This window comes from Osmerus eperlanus, chromosome 10, assembly GCF_963692335.1.
Source record: "Osmerus eperlanus chromosome 10, fOsmEpe2.1, whole genome shotgun sequence".
NCBI classification, from domain to species: Eukaryota; Metazoa; Chordata; class Actinopteri; order Osmeriformes; family Osmeridae; genus Osmerus; species Osmerus eperlanus.
Genome location: NC_085027.1, coordinates 2,630,106 through 2,643,021, shown reverse-complemented (window position 1 = coordinate 2,643,021; position 12,916 = coordinate 2,630,106). Strand labels below are relative to the sequence as shown.

The 12,916-nt window shown below is 46.2% G+C and overlaps 2 protein-coding genes across 4 annotated transcripts in view; both read right to left on the bottom strand.

The window, feature by feature from the left end:
* The window catches only part of cemip (cell migration inducing hyaluronidase 1), a 56,902-nt gene extending 48,815 nt beyond the window's left edge, over window positions 1-8,087 (bottom strand). Inside the window, 2 exon segments of the mRNA XM_062471754.1 lie at window positions 7,544-7,747; window positions 7,856-8,087. The gene's annotated coding sequence lies outside the window, so the exon portion shown is untranslated.
* Window positions 8,088-9,982: 1,895 nt separating this feature from the next.
* abhd17c (abhydrolase domain containing 17C, depalmitoylase) overlaps window positions 9,983-12,916 on the bottom strand; it is a 17,575-nt gene continuing 14,641 nt past the window's right edge. Inside the window, exons 3-4 of one of the 3 annotated variants that reach the window (XR_009931480.1) lie at window positions 11,473-12,837; window positions 9,983-11,310 (exon numbers count right to left, since the gene is read on the bottom strand). Coding sequence is in view for 1 of the 3 variants with exons in the window: in XM_062471120.1 (XP_062327104.1) it covers window positions 12,618-12,837 (220 nt within the window). In the remaining 2 variants the exon portion in view is untranslated. Of the gene's footprint in view, window positions 12,838-12,916 lie in introns of all 3 variants that reach the window. The other 2 variants (XR_009931481.1, XM_062471120.1) reach the window with 2 other exon arrangements.

Genomic DNA, 12,916 nt, shown 5'->3' with positions numbered 1-12,916 from the left:
TTTGTCTGTTGAGCCAGCATTCATTTGGCTGATTGAACATTGGCACCCACACACCCCCACCCACCCCTTCAATCTCCTCTCCAACCCACACACATACACACAGAGAAACACACACACTCACACAGAGAAACAAACACCCACCCAGGTAAAAATCAAGGCTGACAGGAATGGAAATTATAATGAATGGAGCTCTGTCTCTCTGTCTTACAAAGAGAAATATTCAATTATGCGGCTAATGATTTGCAAATAGATGAATGCTTCCTGCTTGTCCCCAGAGCTGCACAGACGTCACGTCCTGTCCGAGTCCTTGACCCCCAGGGATGAGGCTGCCTCTAATTGGAGAGGCACTCCTGGTGCTGTGATGATTGTCTATTAGTGCGTCTTAGCCTGTCTAGGGGGAGGGAGGGGGAGGGGTACCATCCCTGGAGCGCTGGGTAACTGGATGGCTGGATGGCTGGATGGCAGGCTTCGTGACTGAATGGCCAACTGGTTGGCTGGTCAGCTTTGTGACTGAATGGCCAACTGGCTGGCTGGTTGGTTGGTCGGCTTTGTGACTGAATGGCTGGCTGGTTGGTTGGCTTTGTGACTGAATGGCTGGCTGGCTGGTCAGCTTTGTGACTGAATGGCGTGCTGGATGGCTGGCTGGTCAGCTTAACAACTGGCTGGCTGGACAGGTGGTTGTCTTAGTGACTGTTCAGCTGTAAGGCTTATTGATTGATTTACTGTCGGACAGACTGTCTACATCCCTGATGCTTCACAGAGCAGAAGAACAAAATTATGTATTTGCCTGAGGTCAAAGAGAAACATGCACGCACGCACACACACACACACACACACACACACGCGTGTTGGTGCCAGCTGATAGATGTGCCAGAGATCAGCAGGTCTGTTCTTGGCTGTCCATACTGTCCAAACAGCAGATGCCTCATATTAGCCATGATTAAAAACACATGGTCTGAAATACTACTGCTGCACATCTCACTCTTTCATCTTTTATTCCACATTCAGACGAGATTTAACCCCTGTGTGCTGCACCACTGAGTCGGTGTGTGTGTGTGTGTGGTCTTGTTGAACTTTGTGGGAACCAGAAGGTTCAATAATCACAATATGATGACCTTGTGGGGACATTTCTTGGGCCCCACACAACTTTAAGTTCTATTTCTAGTGGGTTTAATGTGGTTTAGTGTTACGGTTGGAATTATATTAAGGTTTAATGTTAGGTTAGGGGTTAGGGATAACATGATTTTGAAGTGAATTATTGGTCCTCCCTTGGACAGTAAAACAAACCTGTGTGTAAGATCTGTCAAAACAGAGGGCTCTGGGTTTTATTATAATTATAGAAAGCCTGTGATCAAAATAGGGTCTTTATAGTTGCGTTTTTCAACGAGTGAGTAAGTGGAAGTGAGAAAAAGGTTAAGAGAGGATGAGTGAGAGAGAGAGAGAGAGAGAGAGAGAGAGAGAGAGAGAGAGAGAGAGAGAGAGAGAGAGAGAGAGAGAGAGAGAGAGAGAGAGAGAGAGAGAGAGGTACTCGTCCAATATATCTCTGTCTTTCTCACACACACACACAACCCTACAAAACAAAAACATATACACACTTAATCCAGAAATCTGATTAACACAGCAAGCAGCACCTCAAGATAAATCCTTGTCATTTCCATGCATTTGTACAGACACACACACACAGTCACACAGGGGGCCAGCAGTGAGCTTGTTTTCTATTCATCCTGGGCACTGTGTGATTACTGCTCAGCGAGGGGGACTCAGATAGTAACAGCCAATACGATGCCAGAACAGGCCTTAACTCCATGCTCCTTCACACTAATGGAAAACAAATGCCATGTCAAAACACACACACACACACATCAAAAAACACTCACAAATACAATTACATGCCAGAACAGCAGGTCCTTTCTCTTCCACAGTGGAGACATACACTTTTCTACAAATTACAAGTTATTTCCCCTAGAGATGGGATTAAAAGCATTTTATGGCCCATTAAATATTACATTATCAATCTCTGTCTCTCTCTCTCGTTGACCATCTCTCATCCTGCCAATGTGCGTGTGTCTGTCTGTCAATATGTAGTGTGTGTGGGGCGGGTTCTGACAAACAACTCCTCCTTTACACACACACACACACACACACACACACACACACACACACACACACACACCCACACACCCTATTGCCAAACCATACTCATGTAAGTCAGCTTTGTTAATGACAGGCTGCTCCACCAGACAGAAGCACCCCCCCCAACAACAGCATTTAATTAACAGGCTATTTTCTTTGAACACACACACACACAGATAAAGTAATTCTGTACACTCCCTCACACACTACACACCAACTACACCCACATTCAAAGCACGACATACAGTACACACACACTATAAATAGGGCACTAAAGACCGGCATTTCTGACTGAGTACCAGCAGAACTGGAAACATTCAAGAAATAAGGGCTCCCGTTTGAAAGTGTCATTTGAAGATTTACAAAAGCACGTTCCACTCTGAGCGTGGATGGCAGCAGCTCCACTCAGTTTCCTGTTGTGATGGAGCCCTCAATTGTTGCTTGAATTTAATACAAAAGCCACCCGTAGAGAGACACTCTCATTCATCTGCCGTAAGGAGCTGAAATGACTGTCATGGAGATGGAATATGGGGCTGCTTTACTGTATCCATTGTTATGCTTATACAATACAGAGACTGTAATAACATGATCTGCATGTCTGTCTGCCTGTCTGCCTTCCTGCCTGCTTGACTGCCTGTCTGTCTGCCCACCTGTAGATCTCATCTCCCTCTATCTCCTCACACACTATATGCAGTACATCTATATGCATGCACACACCAACACTGATGTCCTACTTCATCCACACACACACACACACACACACACACACACACACACACACACTACTCTCTGAGTCCTCTGGGTACTGGGTTAGAGGGAAAACATGAAACGCATGGAGACGTCTAGCATAGAAAAAAGCTCAAGCTGGGGCTTTCTCTCTCTCTCACACACAAACACACACACACGCACACACACACACACACACACAGCCAGCCGGCCAGCCAGACAGACAGCCAGACAGCCAGCCATCCGGCCAGCCAGCCAGTAGCAAGCCAGGGGGATGAGACTGAAGACACACAGAACCACAAATGGCCAGCAAGCATGGGACTAAGCCACAAACACACACACATTATATCACAACACTAAATTATTCAGAACATGGACCATGTGTCGTGCAGATGCAAATATACATAAAAACACATTAATTCACACAAACACAACGCACCCACGTGTTCACACACAAACACAGCAGCAATGACCAGTAGGACTACACACAGACTTGGATACACATCTGCTCACACATCGCAGGAACCTGATGGAATCTCTCCCCCCCCTCCTCCTCCCTCCTCCTCCCTCTCCGCTCTCTGATGGATGGGCCAGAGCTGTGGTCTATGGAGCCAGAATGGCCCATCCTCTGACAGCTCTCTGACACAACTGGGATTATTCTGCTCCATAGAGATGAGACTGTCAATCATACCCTCCCACTCATTGCAATACACGCACAAACACCCCCATACACACACACACACAAACACACAAACACATACATACTATTAGTTGTCTAGCTGAAAAACACAGCCAGGCCAGCCTGTACCCCCTAGTGGCAGATGCTGACTTAGGATGCAAACATGCATCACATACTAACTTGAGGGCAAACATGAACACACTCTCCATGTAACTCTCTCTTCTCTCTCTCTGGTCATTCTGTCTCTCCCTTCCTCTCGCTCACTCCCTTAACACAGCATTATTAATGGCAACAGAGTCAATGCACAATACTCCTCCAAATGCACTCCGCCATATGCATAGCACAGTGGTTTCATGCAACTCCACTCTACATTTCCCCTCATTCATCACCCAAAACATACAAACACCGTCTCACACACCTCTCTCTCTCTCTCTCACACACACACACACACACACACACACACACACACACCTCCTCTCTCTCACACGCACAAACACCTCTTCTCTCTCACACACACACACACAAACACACAAACACCTTCTCTCTCACACACAAAAACATATTCTCATACATACACACACAGAATATCTTCAGTGTACTACTACCACTCAATTATAATATACAGTAGCTAGCTGGTCCAAACACAAATCCTGTTAAAGTAGAAACGTACAAGTGCACTAGAGTGTGTGTGTGTGTGTGTGTGTGTGTGTGTGTGTGTGTGTGTGTGTGTGTGTGTGTGTGTGTGTGTGTGTGTGTGTGTGTGTGTACGTTCTCAGATAACCCCTGAGCAATGCAGGCTCAATAAAATAATTATTGATAGCAGTATTTTAGTTGACAGCTACAAGTCTGGCCAGATACTGGAAAAAAAACAATGATTAGTTATGATGCATTCTTGGCCAATCAGGCAGAGGCTCTGAGCTGTTACATAAAGATACCAGACAAGACAATCTCCTTCCAGCAGCTCATCTGCATCAAGCTCTGTTAACAGGAAACTCATAATGAAGGCAGCCAGCTATCTGGGGAATATGGTTATTAGAGGAGAATCATAGACACTTTCTAGTCATGGGAAATGTCCACAAAACTTTGAATGTAATCCACTTTATGTATACATTCTTACCATACCTTACTTAGTTAATTTCCACCCGGTAAGACCTGGGCTTGTCGTGTCAAACCCTTAGGGCAACCCCAAACACATGCTAACACACAAACACACACACATCTACACCACACAAATGTAGGAGCAGAGAATCAGGATACACAAGGAAGAGAGGGAGAGCAGAGATCTGAGACGATCTGAGGTCTGAGGTCTGTCCTGGCTGTAGCTGGAGAACAGACCTCGCCACAGCGCCTCTCAACACATTTCACACACCATTAGGCTGTTGATGAACAGGCAAGAGCTGGAAGACTGTCTGGGCACCCTCCACCATATCAAGAGCTATTAGTTTCCAAAAAGGCAGCAGAAATCGAGTATGCAGCCTTCAGGCTTGTTTAGACACATGAGAAGAAAGAGAAAGGAGGTGAGGGAGAGAGAGAGAAGGAAAGAACGTGAGAGAAAGAGAGAGAGAGAGAGAGAGAGAGAGAGAGAGAGAGAGAGAGAGAGAGAGAGAGAGAGAGAGAGAGAGAGAGAGAGAGAGAGAGAGAGAGAGAGAGAGAGAGAAGGAAAGAACGTGAAAGAGAGAGAGAGCGAGAGAGAGAGCGAAAGAGGAGAATGTGTATCTTTCCTCTCTGAATCTAGGTTAGAGCGCTGATGGTTTCCTGGAGTAAACTGTGGCCTTTGGCAGCTAGCCCACTCTTCCACGGTGGCAGTACTCTGCCAAAGCTTCCCCGTGTAAGTGTGTGTGTGTGTCTGTGTATGTGTGTATATGTGTGCGAATGTTTAAGTGTGGGTGTGCATGTGTGTGTGCATGTGTGTGTGCATGTGTGTGTGCATGTGTGTGCGTGTGTGTGCAAACACTGCTGCCCAGTGTTATGAACAGAAGCACGCCCAGACATATTGTTTGTCATCTCAGTTCCTACAGCATGACTCACAGAGGGATAGGCCAAACAAGGCCAGACCAGACCAGGCCAACCCAGGCCAGACCAGACTAGGCCAAACCAGTCCAGACCAGGTCAAGCCTCAACGGAGACACATCCTAACAGCTGCACACAGGAATTATTAGAATGAAGGCAGAACTATTTATCTCGCAAAACTCACACACACATCCCTTACTGTCACTCACACACACACACACACACACACACATATTCTCACATCCCTCTGCCTTGCAGGTCATCGGGTGCATGTCAGAGATAGAGACATCTGCAAGTCAAACAGAGCCAAGGACATGGTTCCAGCTCACCTTGTTTGATTCTGTCCTCCTTTGGTACCACAGGGACCCTCTGTCTCTCAACCCCTCTATTCTCTCCTCTCGTCGCTGAGGCTGAGGCTGGGGCTGAGGCTGGGGCAGGGCAGGGCTGGCTGAAGGCAGTGTGAGAGGCGTCAGGGACCTGTGATGTCCCCCGATCCCTTCTGATGAATATAATAAGAACTCTTTCAATCTGCGCCTGTCACTCAGTGAGGCCCGACAGAGGAGCTGAGGAAAACCCACATGATCACATGATCTCCTCCCACTGCTCTCTTTCGCTTATTACACCTCTCCTCCTCGTTCCATCTCTCCATCTGTCATTCTCGCCCTAGCCCCAACTATCCATCTCTTGCTCTCCCCAACCATCCATCTCTCTTCCTCTGTATCTCGCCTTCTCTCCATCTCTCTATCGATCCATCTCGCCATTGCACTGTCACCATCTATCCATCTCTCCATCTCTCCATCTCTCGGATGCTCATTTAGGAGTGTATATAAAAAGTACAGGAGTAAGGTCAGAAGTGTATCGTTTTTTAATTGTATTTTGGTGGTCAGAATCAAGGAACCATGTCCATCTATCAATTTCCATCTCACCTTTTTCATATCTTTATCTTTCCATCATTCCTTCTCTCTATTTATCCTTTTCATGTGATCATCATCATGGGCCAGAGTCAGTGAGCCCACGCTCCCGTTGACCTGACGGCACAACACCAGACCTGGGAGCGAGCTGACGGCACAACGCCAGACCTGGGAGCGCGAGCTCCGACATTATTTCACATCTCAATAACGTCACAGATAGGCTACGTCCTGTTCAGTTAACTTTGCGATCGGTCGATTTCTAAAAAAAAAAAAAAAAACACGCACATTGTGCCCTTGGGTTTTAATTATAGCCTAAATAACGCGCATACCATATTGTTGCTAAACCTACAGTTATGTTACTGTTCTATCTACAGATAATCAACATGGAACATTGACAAAATCTAGTTGAACAATACGGATGAATGAATAGATAAAAAATATACCAACCTGTTGATTGCGTGTGCCACGATCTGTGGTGAGCCGGGGAGGCGAGCGGGGGAACCGGATGCTAGACGGTGCTTGCAGCCAGAAACTGAGCGCCTGCACACCGCTGTTGGCTGCATGCAGCGCAAATAAATGAAATGTAGGCTTTTCGACCGAGATGTTGAAGATGCGAGGAAGCTACTTATAACCCGAGCGCGTCAGTTAAGGGTCGGCTCCGCGATGGCCATGGCGTGACATTACTTGGAACATTAGGATGGGCAGCCTCCAATTCATTTGTGCGTCAAGAAGTAAACTTCCTTCGCTGAACTAGACATTTATTGATATTTGTTGTATAGATGTAGACTGGCCGATCTAACCACAGCATGACTGCATAATAAGTATTGGAGAGTGTCTGCTGGAAGGAATCGACGCAAAAGGCGCACCTTACCAACCGCTGGAACGCACACTAGTGTCATCTCACTAACACACTGACACTCTCACTTCGGTCGCTACACTCCATGCATATATTCAAATATAACGTTTTCTACCTTCCCTGCACACCTGCGGCTTTCGAAATAGATTGCGCGCCGACGCAACGGAGATGGCGAGGTGTTTCACAAAATCCACAAAAGGTTTTAAAAGTCCATTGAGACCCACCAACCTGTAGTCGTGTCCTCAGAGACGGTCGGAGCTTGAACAGAAGAAGCACAGCGAGACTGTGACAGGACCATGCGTTCATATGTCAGTTGTGGAACAGCGAGACAAGCAGCCGCAGATATTTATACACCCATCTCTGGTCCGCTCCGCGCGAGCCTCGGTCAACGTTGCCACACTGTTTACAACAGCTGAGGGGTAAACACGCCCACTGTACAATGATTGGTCCAAAATATTGTAATCTATGTCTAGGATTCCAATCATATTTCAACTCTATGCTTCCATTGATAATCAGGCCTGTTAGACATTATACAATTACCCAGACTGTGGTTCAAATGTTTAACTGGCAGAGTTGCAATATTCCACGGTTACACTGAACAGATGTTAAGGCTACAAAGGCAGAGCACCGGGAGCATCTTGGAGTGTTGGGTTATAAAATGCAGAACCGGTACAAACGGATGAACTACGAACAGTGCATCCTGGAGCAGGACAGTATTCCGCCGGGGGCTATTCGAGTATTTCCTTAGTTCATTGCCATTGCTTCCCTTTCCCCTTTGCACACCACAAACAAGCACACACCGACACACCAGAACTGATGATATGCACGCACAGTCATCTCCTGATAACGTTTTTAAGTGACACCGTGACACCGAACTGTCTTGTTTTTTTACAACATCTAACATAGGAAGAGATAAATATGCATGTATCTGTTATGTATTTTTCCTTGAGATGATTTTGCGCGCGTTTGTCACTTCAGCTTTACCAGCTGCGCTTAACTAGCTACTCCTTACAGCTGTGCTGACGGCCTCTATGATTGACCGTCTTTTTCCTCGGAACTCTGCTCACTTAACATCACTACCTAAATGCATCCATAGGGGCCGCTGTTTACGTTTATGGAAACGGATCCGTGAAATTCTATGAGCTGACCAGACAGATGGGACGCGCAGAAAGTAAACAGCTCTGTCCCATCACATTCCAGACGGTAATACGGTTTTCCAAGAAGTGAAACATTTTATGTTCGTTGAGTTTCCCCGAAAACAGAAAGTATTAACTGTCTATCGCTATACCGCTTGTTTCCGTATAGCCTGCATGTTGTTTTGTACCTCCAGGTGCCATGCATGAGCGCGGTACCCTCCTCTTTCCCAGGAAAGCGGCACTGCTCCGTTAATTATCCCCGTCTTGCGTTTGACAGGCGGCCGCGGCCCCGCCGTGTTTATCCACTAAAGCCCGCTACTAAACCGGGGCACAGCGACACGTTCCAAGTTAATTAAGTGTAAGAAATGCCACGCATGCCAAAGCGTTGCCTTGCATACATTTCTACTTCTTAGTGTCACTGACGCCCTCCGTAAAAAAATGTCCCAGTTAACTGAATTAAAGCGTTTGCATTTAATGTATTAATTTAGCAGATGCTTTTATCCAAAACGACATAAAACAGCAGACAACCAAGAATCAGAAAGTTCTAACATGTCGGTGGTCATTCAGAGTCAAGGAACGGTCTGTTTCCAGGAACACAGAAAAGTGACCCTGATCTACGATAGCATACCAGGCACGGTGCAACAAATCTCAACTATAGTACAGTGCAGCTAAAGGACGGGACACATGTTTAAAATTACAAAGGAAAACTGTAGGCGTAATTGGTCGTAACGTGCGTAAAATGTTAACCAAATCAGCACGGATTAAGATGATGTTCCAACCACAAACAAATAGGCTAGTTTACGGGTTGAGTTGCAAACACGAGGCTCATAAAAGACTTAACTTAATTTTGGCCTAGTAGCCAGTTATACCTGCCGAAACTTTGTTCTTCGGTCGCTCTGGCCCGAGGGGACAGTAAACATCTCTCTCCTCCTCTGGGTCGTTAGAGCACACCGCAGTTCACCGGGCACGGCCAGGCCTCGTCCCCACCTCAGGCTGGATGATGTAGCCATGCAGATGTGTGATCTGAGACACAGCTGCTGCATAACATGCCAAATTAATTATTTCAAATTAATTATTATTCCGAAAAACACACTGCAGGATGCGTAAACGGAACAAATTGGTTATTTTGTAAACTTATTTTTAGAAAATACTTTTTCAACCTTTCAAAATTCTTTTAACTTTTTTTTTCAAAACTTTTTTCAACCTTTAACATTTAATTTTTTAAGTTGATTTCGAAAAAAAAAAAAGAAATGTACAAAAGGTACGTTCTTTTTTTTCTTTTCAACCTTTTGAAACTCTTTTCCCAAAAACTTTTTTCAACCTTTCAAAGCTACATTGAATGTAACTTACGTTTCAGGTAGGCTACATTCAAAGTATTTGTACTTTGTTACTTCCCTTCTCTGACTTCAGGTGTTTTGTGCAACCGGCCACTGGACTTTTGAGTTTAGGAAGACCTACTCCATTGTACTTTGTGTGAACGCACGCACAATTACTTTGCTAAATCACTAAGACTCTACGGAGACAGAGACTATAATCCATGCATCCTTTATTTCATAATATTAAAACATCCAGTTACCTTCCAGCAACAAAGTCAACATGAATGACATTAATCTGTCCCACGGCACATATAAGGCTTATTTATCCAGTCTGCCGTACTCAAGTGTAGGACCAACACCTCTACAACCACTTCCTGTTTCCCCCACTTCCTGTTTCAAAATTTGCATACTGTGATTCCAGTGTTGAAGTCAAGTAGGCTAGAATACCCCTTAATCAATTAATAATATATGCTTAGAGGAGCTATACATGAGTTATATATGATTATCTTACAAACCAGCTTTAGAGACAGTGGAAATCTATCAACATTTACTGGAAAAAGTCTTGTAAAAATGTCAGTATCAAAACAATCATGGGACTAAAGCAGATTAGTTTCATCCTTTAAAAAAAGGCTAGAGAAGAGAACCACTACAGATGAAGGGCATCCAGGATGCCGTCCCAGAAGCTATGATGAGAGACTACAGATCCATCTCTTCATGACAACACTCAACCGCTACCCGAAAACAGTCATCACCACGGTTACACACAGACCAATCAGACATTTATCACAAGTTGCAGTAGAAACCCGCGATGGAGAGCAGAGGGGCGAGTCTCCTCAAGTCTTCCAATGTTATGGACAGTTGGTTTACATGCTGTGGTTGTTTCATCCACAACAACACGTTCATGACATCTGCAGAGTTCTTTGCAGCGAACTGAGATGGGAGCCAAGTCCAAAACATGAGGGGTCAAGGGTCAGCGTAGTGGGGACAGGATAATGGGGGTCAGAGTAGTGGAGGTCAGAGGTCAGGGTAGTTGGGTCAGGGTAGTGCAGGTCAGAGGTCAGGGTAGTGGGGGTCAGTGTAGTGCAGGTCAGAGGTCAGGGTAATGGGGATCAGGTAATGGGGGTCAGAGTAGTGAAGGTCACAGGTCAGGGTAGTGCAGGCCAGGGATAAGCATGTTGAGCATCAGGAGTCAGGGTAGTCAGGGTCATTTTAGGGGATGTTTCAGAGTAGTGGGGGGTCAGAGTAGTGTGTGTGTGTGTGTGTGGGGGGGGGGGGGGGGGTTGGCGTAGTGGGGGTCACCAGACAGGACTCACAGGGTAGGGGGGAGGTGGGAGGGGGCTCAAAATCAGATGACAGGTAGTTACAAAATGGCTCAAAGAGAGCTGTAGTGCGACAGCATGGAGTGTAGTACCTTTAGTTAGCAGTTGCACCCCCGGCACCCCCCCCTGAAGGTCCAGTTCACAGTGATACATGCTCTGACCACTAGCAGCAGAGAGCACCTCCCCAACCTAGTGTGAAATAATGTCTCCAGACATAAGGCTTCCTGTAGTGTGAAATGAAGGATACATAACTAAACCATGTTGCTACACACACACACAATCTTCATACGGTTCATAGAGCAACACGAGAACATCCACATCAAACCCCTACTTGTTTTCTACTACTGGCATATCAAACAAGCACCAAGCTTTGCAGACTCACTTACAGTACATTGGGAGGTCTGTTTGATTGGATGCCTGCTTGAGTACTGTTAAAATTAAAACAGGATTACCAGTTAACAGCTAAAGGAGATGACAAGATGCATTCTGGGTAATGACGTTTTACCACGCATGCCTCACACACACACACTGGCCTTGAACAACAAAATAGAAATGTTCCTCTCCTGAAGAGAAAAAAATGGAATGCCAATACGATAATAAAAAATAACAAAATGTACATCAGAACATAGAAAATGATTACCTGAAAATATCTGCACCGTAAAGATGCATTCGTTTCATTTACCCTGAATGGGAAATTAAGATACAGAAAACAAAATTGAACAAAAAACGAACAAAAAAAAACTTCAATCATGTACTTGAGGTGCAAAACATTGGATTTTTCTTCATCAGGTATAAAATAATTCAAAGTCAATCAACCATGAGCATCACAAAGCCTCTCACAGGGAGAGAGAAGGGGGAGGTGAGGAAGAGAGAGAGGGGGGGGGGGAGGGAAAGAGAAGGAGACTGCAACCAGATTGTCGCAGGGAGGTTCCCATACTTTGCAGATGGCGAGCGCAAGGAATGAGAGATAGAAGAACGAGAGAGAGAGAGAGAGAGAGAGAGAGAGAGAGAGAGAGAGAGAGAGAGAGAGAGAGAGAGAGAGAGAGAGAGAGAGAGAGAGAGAGAGAGAGAGAGAGGGAGAAAGACAGTGTAAAAGAGAAAAGGTGAGTTTAAATTCAAGAGCAAGTGCAAATACTGAGCGGGTCCAATCTCCTTGGCAAAGAGGGAACCGTCCACATATGAGCGCCTGGGTTTGGGGCTGCTTAAACTGGATCCAGCCTGGCTCGCCCTGGGCTGCGTCTCAACAGGCTTAAGTGACCTCCTCTCCTTCAACCGTCATTCCCGAGGCAACACCAAACACCAGATGAAAGGGTGCACGGACACAGGCCTTGCAGGTCCAGGTTTCCCAGTGGTCCAGGTATCCTCCGTCGGATGAAGGGGAAATGAGGGGTGAGGAGAAAGGAGAATGGGAGATGAGAGGAGAGGAGATGAGAGGAGAGAAGGGGAGATGAAAGGAGAAGGGGAGATGAGGGGGGAGGGGAAAGGAGAATGGAGTCGCTTAAGACTGTTGAGACTCGTCCGAGCCGCTTCTTCAGGAGGAGGGGAGCTCATAGGAGATGAACTGCTTCAGTCTCTCCAGGTACTGGGCGTAGAGCTCGATATCGTTGTGGCCGGCGCCCTCCACCCAGAGGGGCTCGACAGCGCGAGGGCAGCGCTCGTACATGGCCAGGCCGTGGGAGAAGTCGATGACCTCATCCTCCGTACCGTGGATCACCAGGACAGGCGACGCCACCTTCGACACCTTGTCGATGCTGGAGAGAGAGAGAGGGAGGGGTTACACATCAGCACAGCAACACAGAGAGAGGGGGAGAAGTCAGATCTTACCATGGT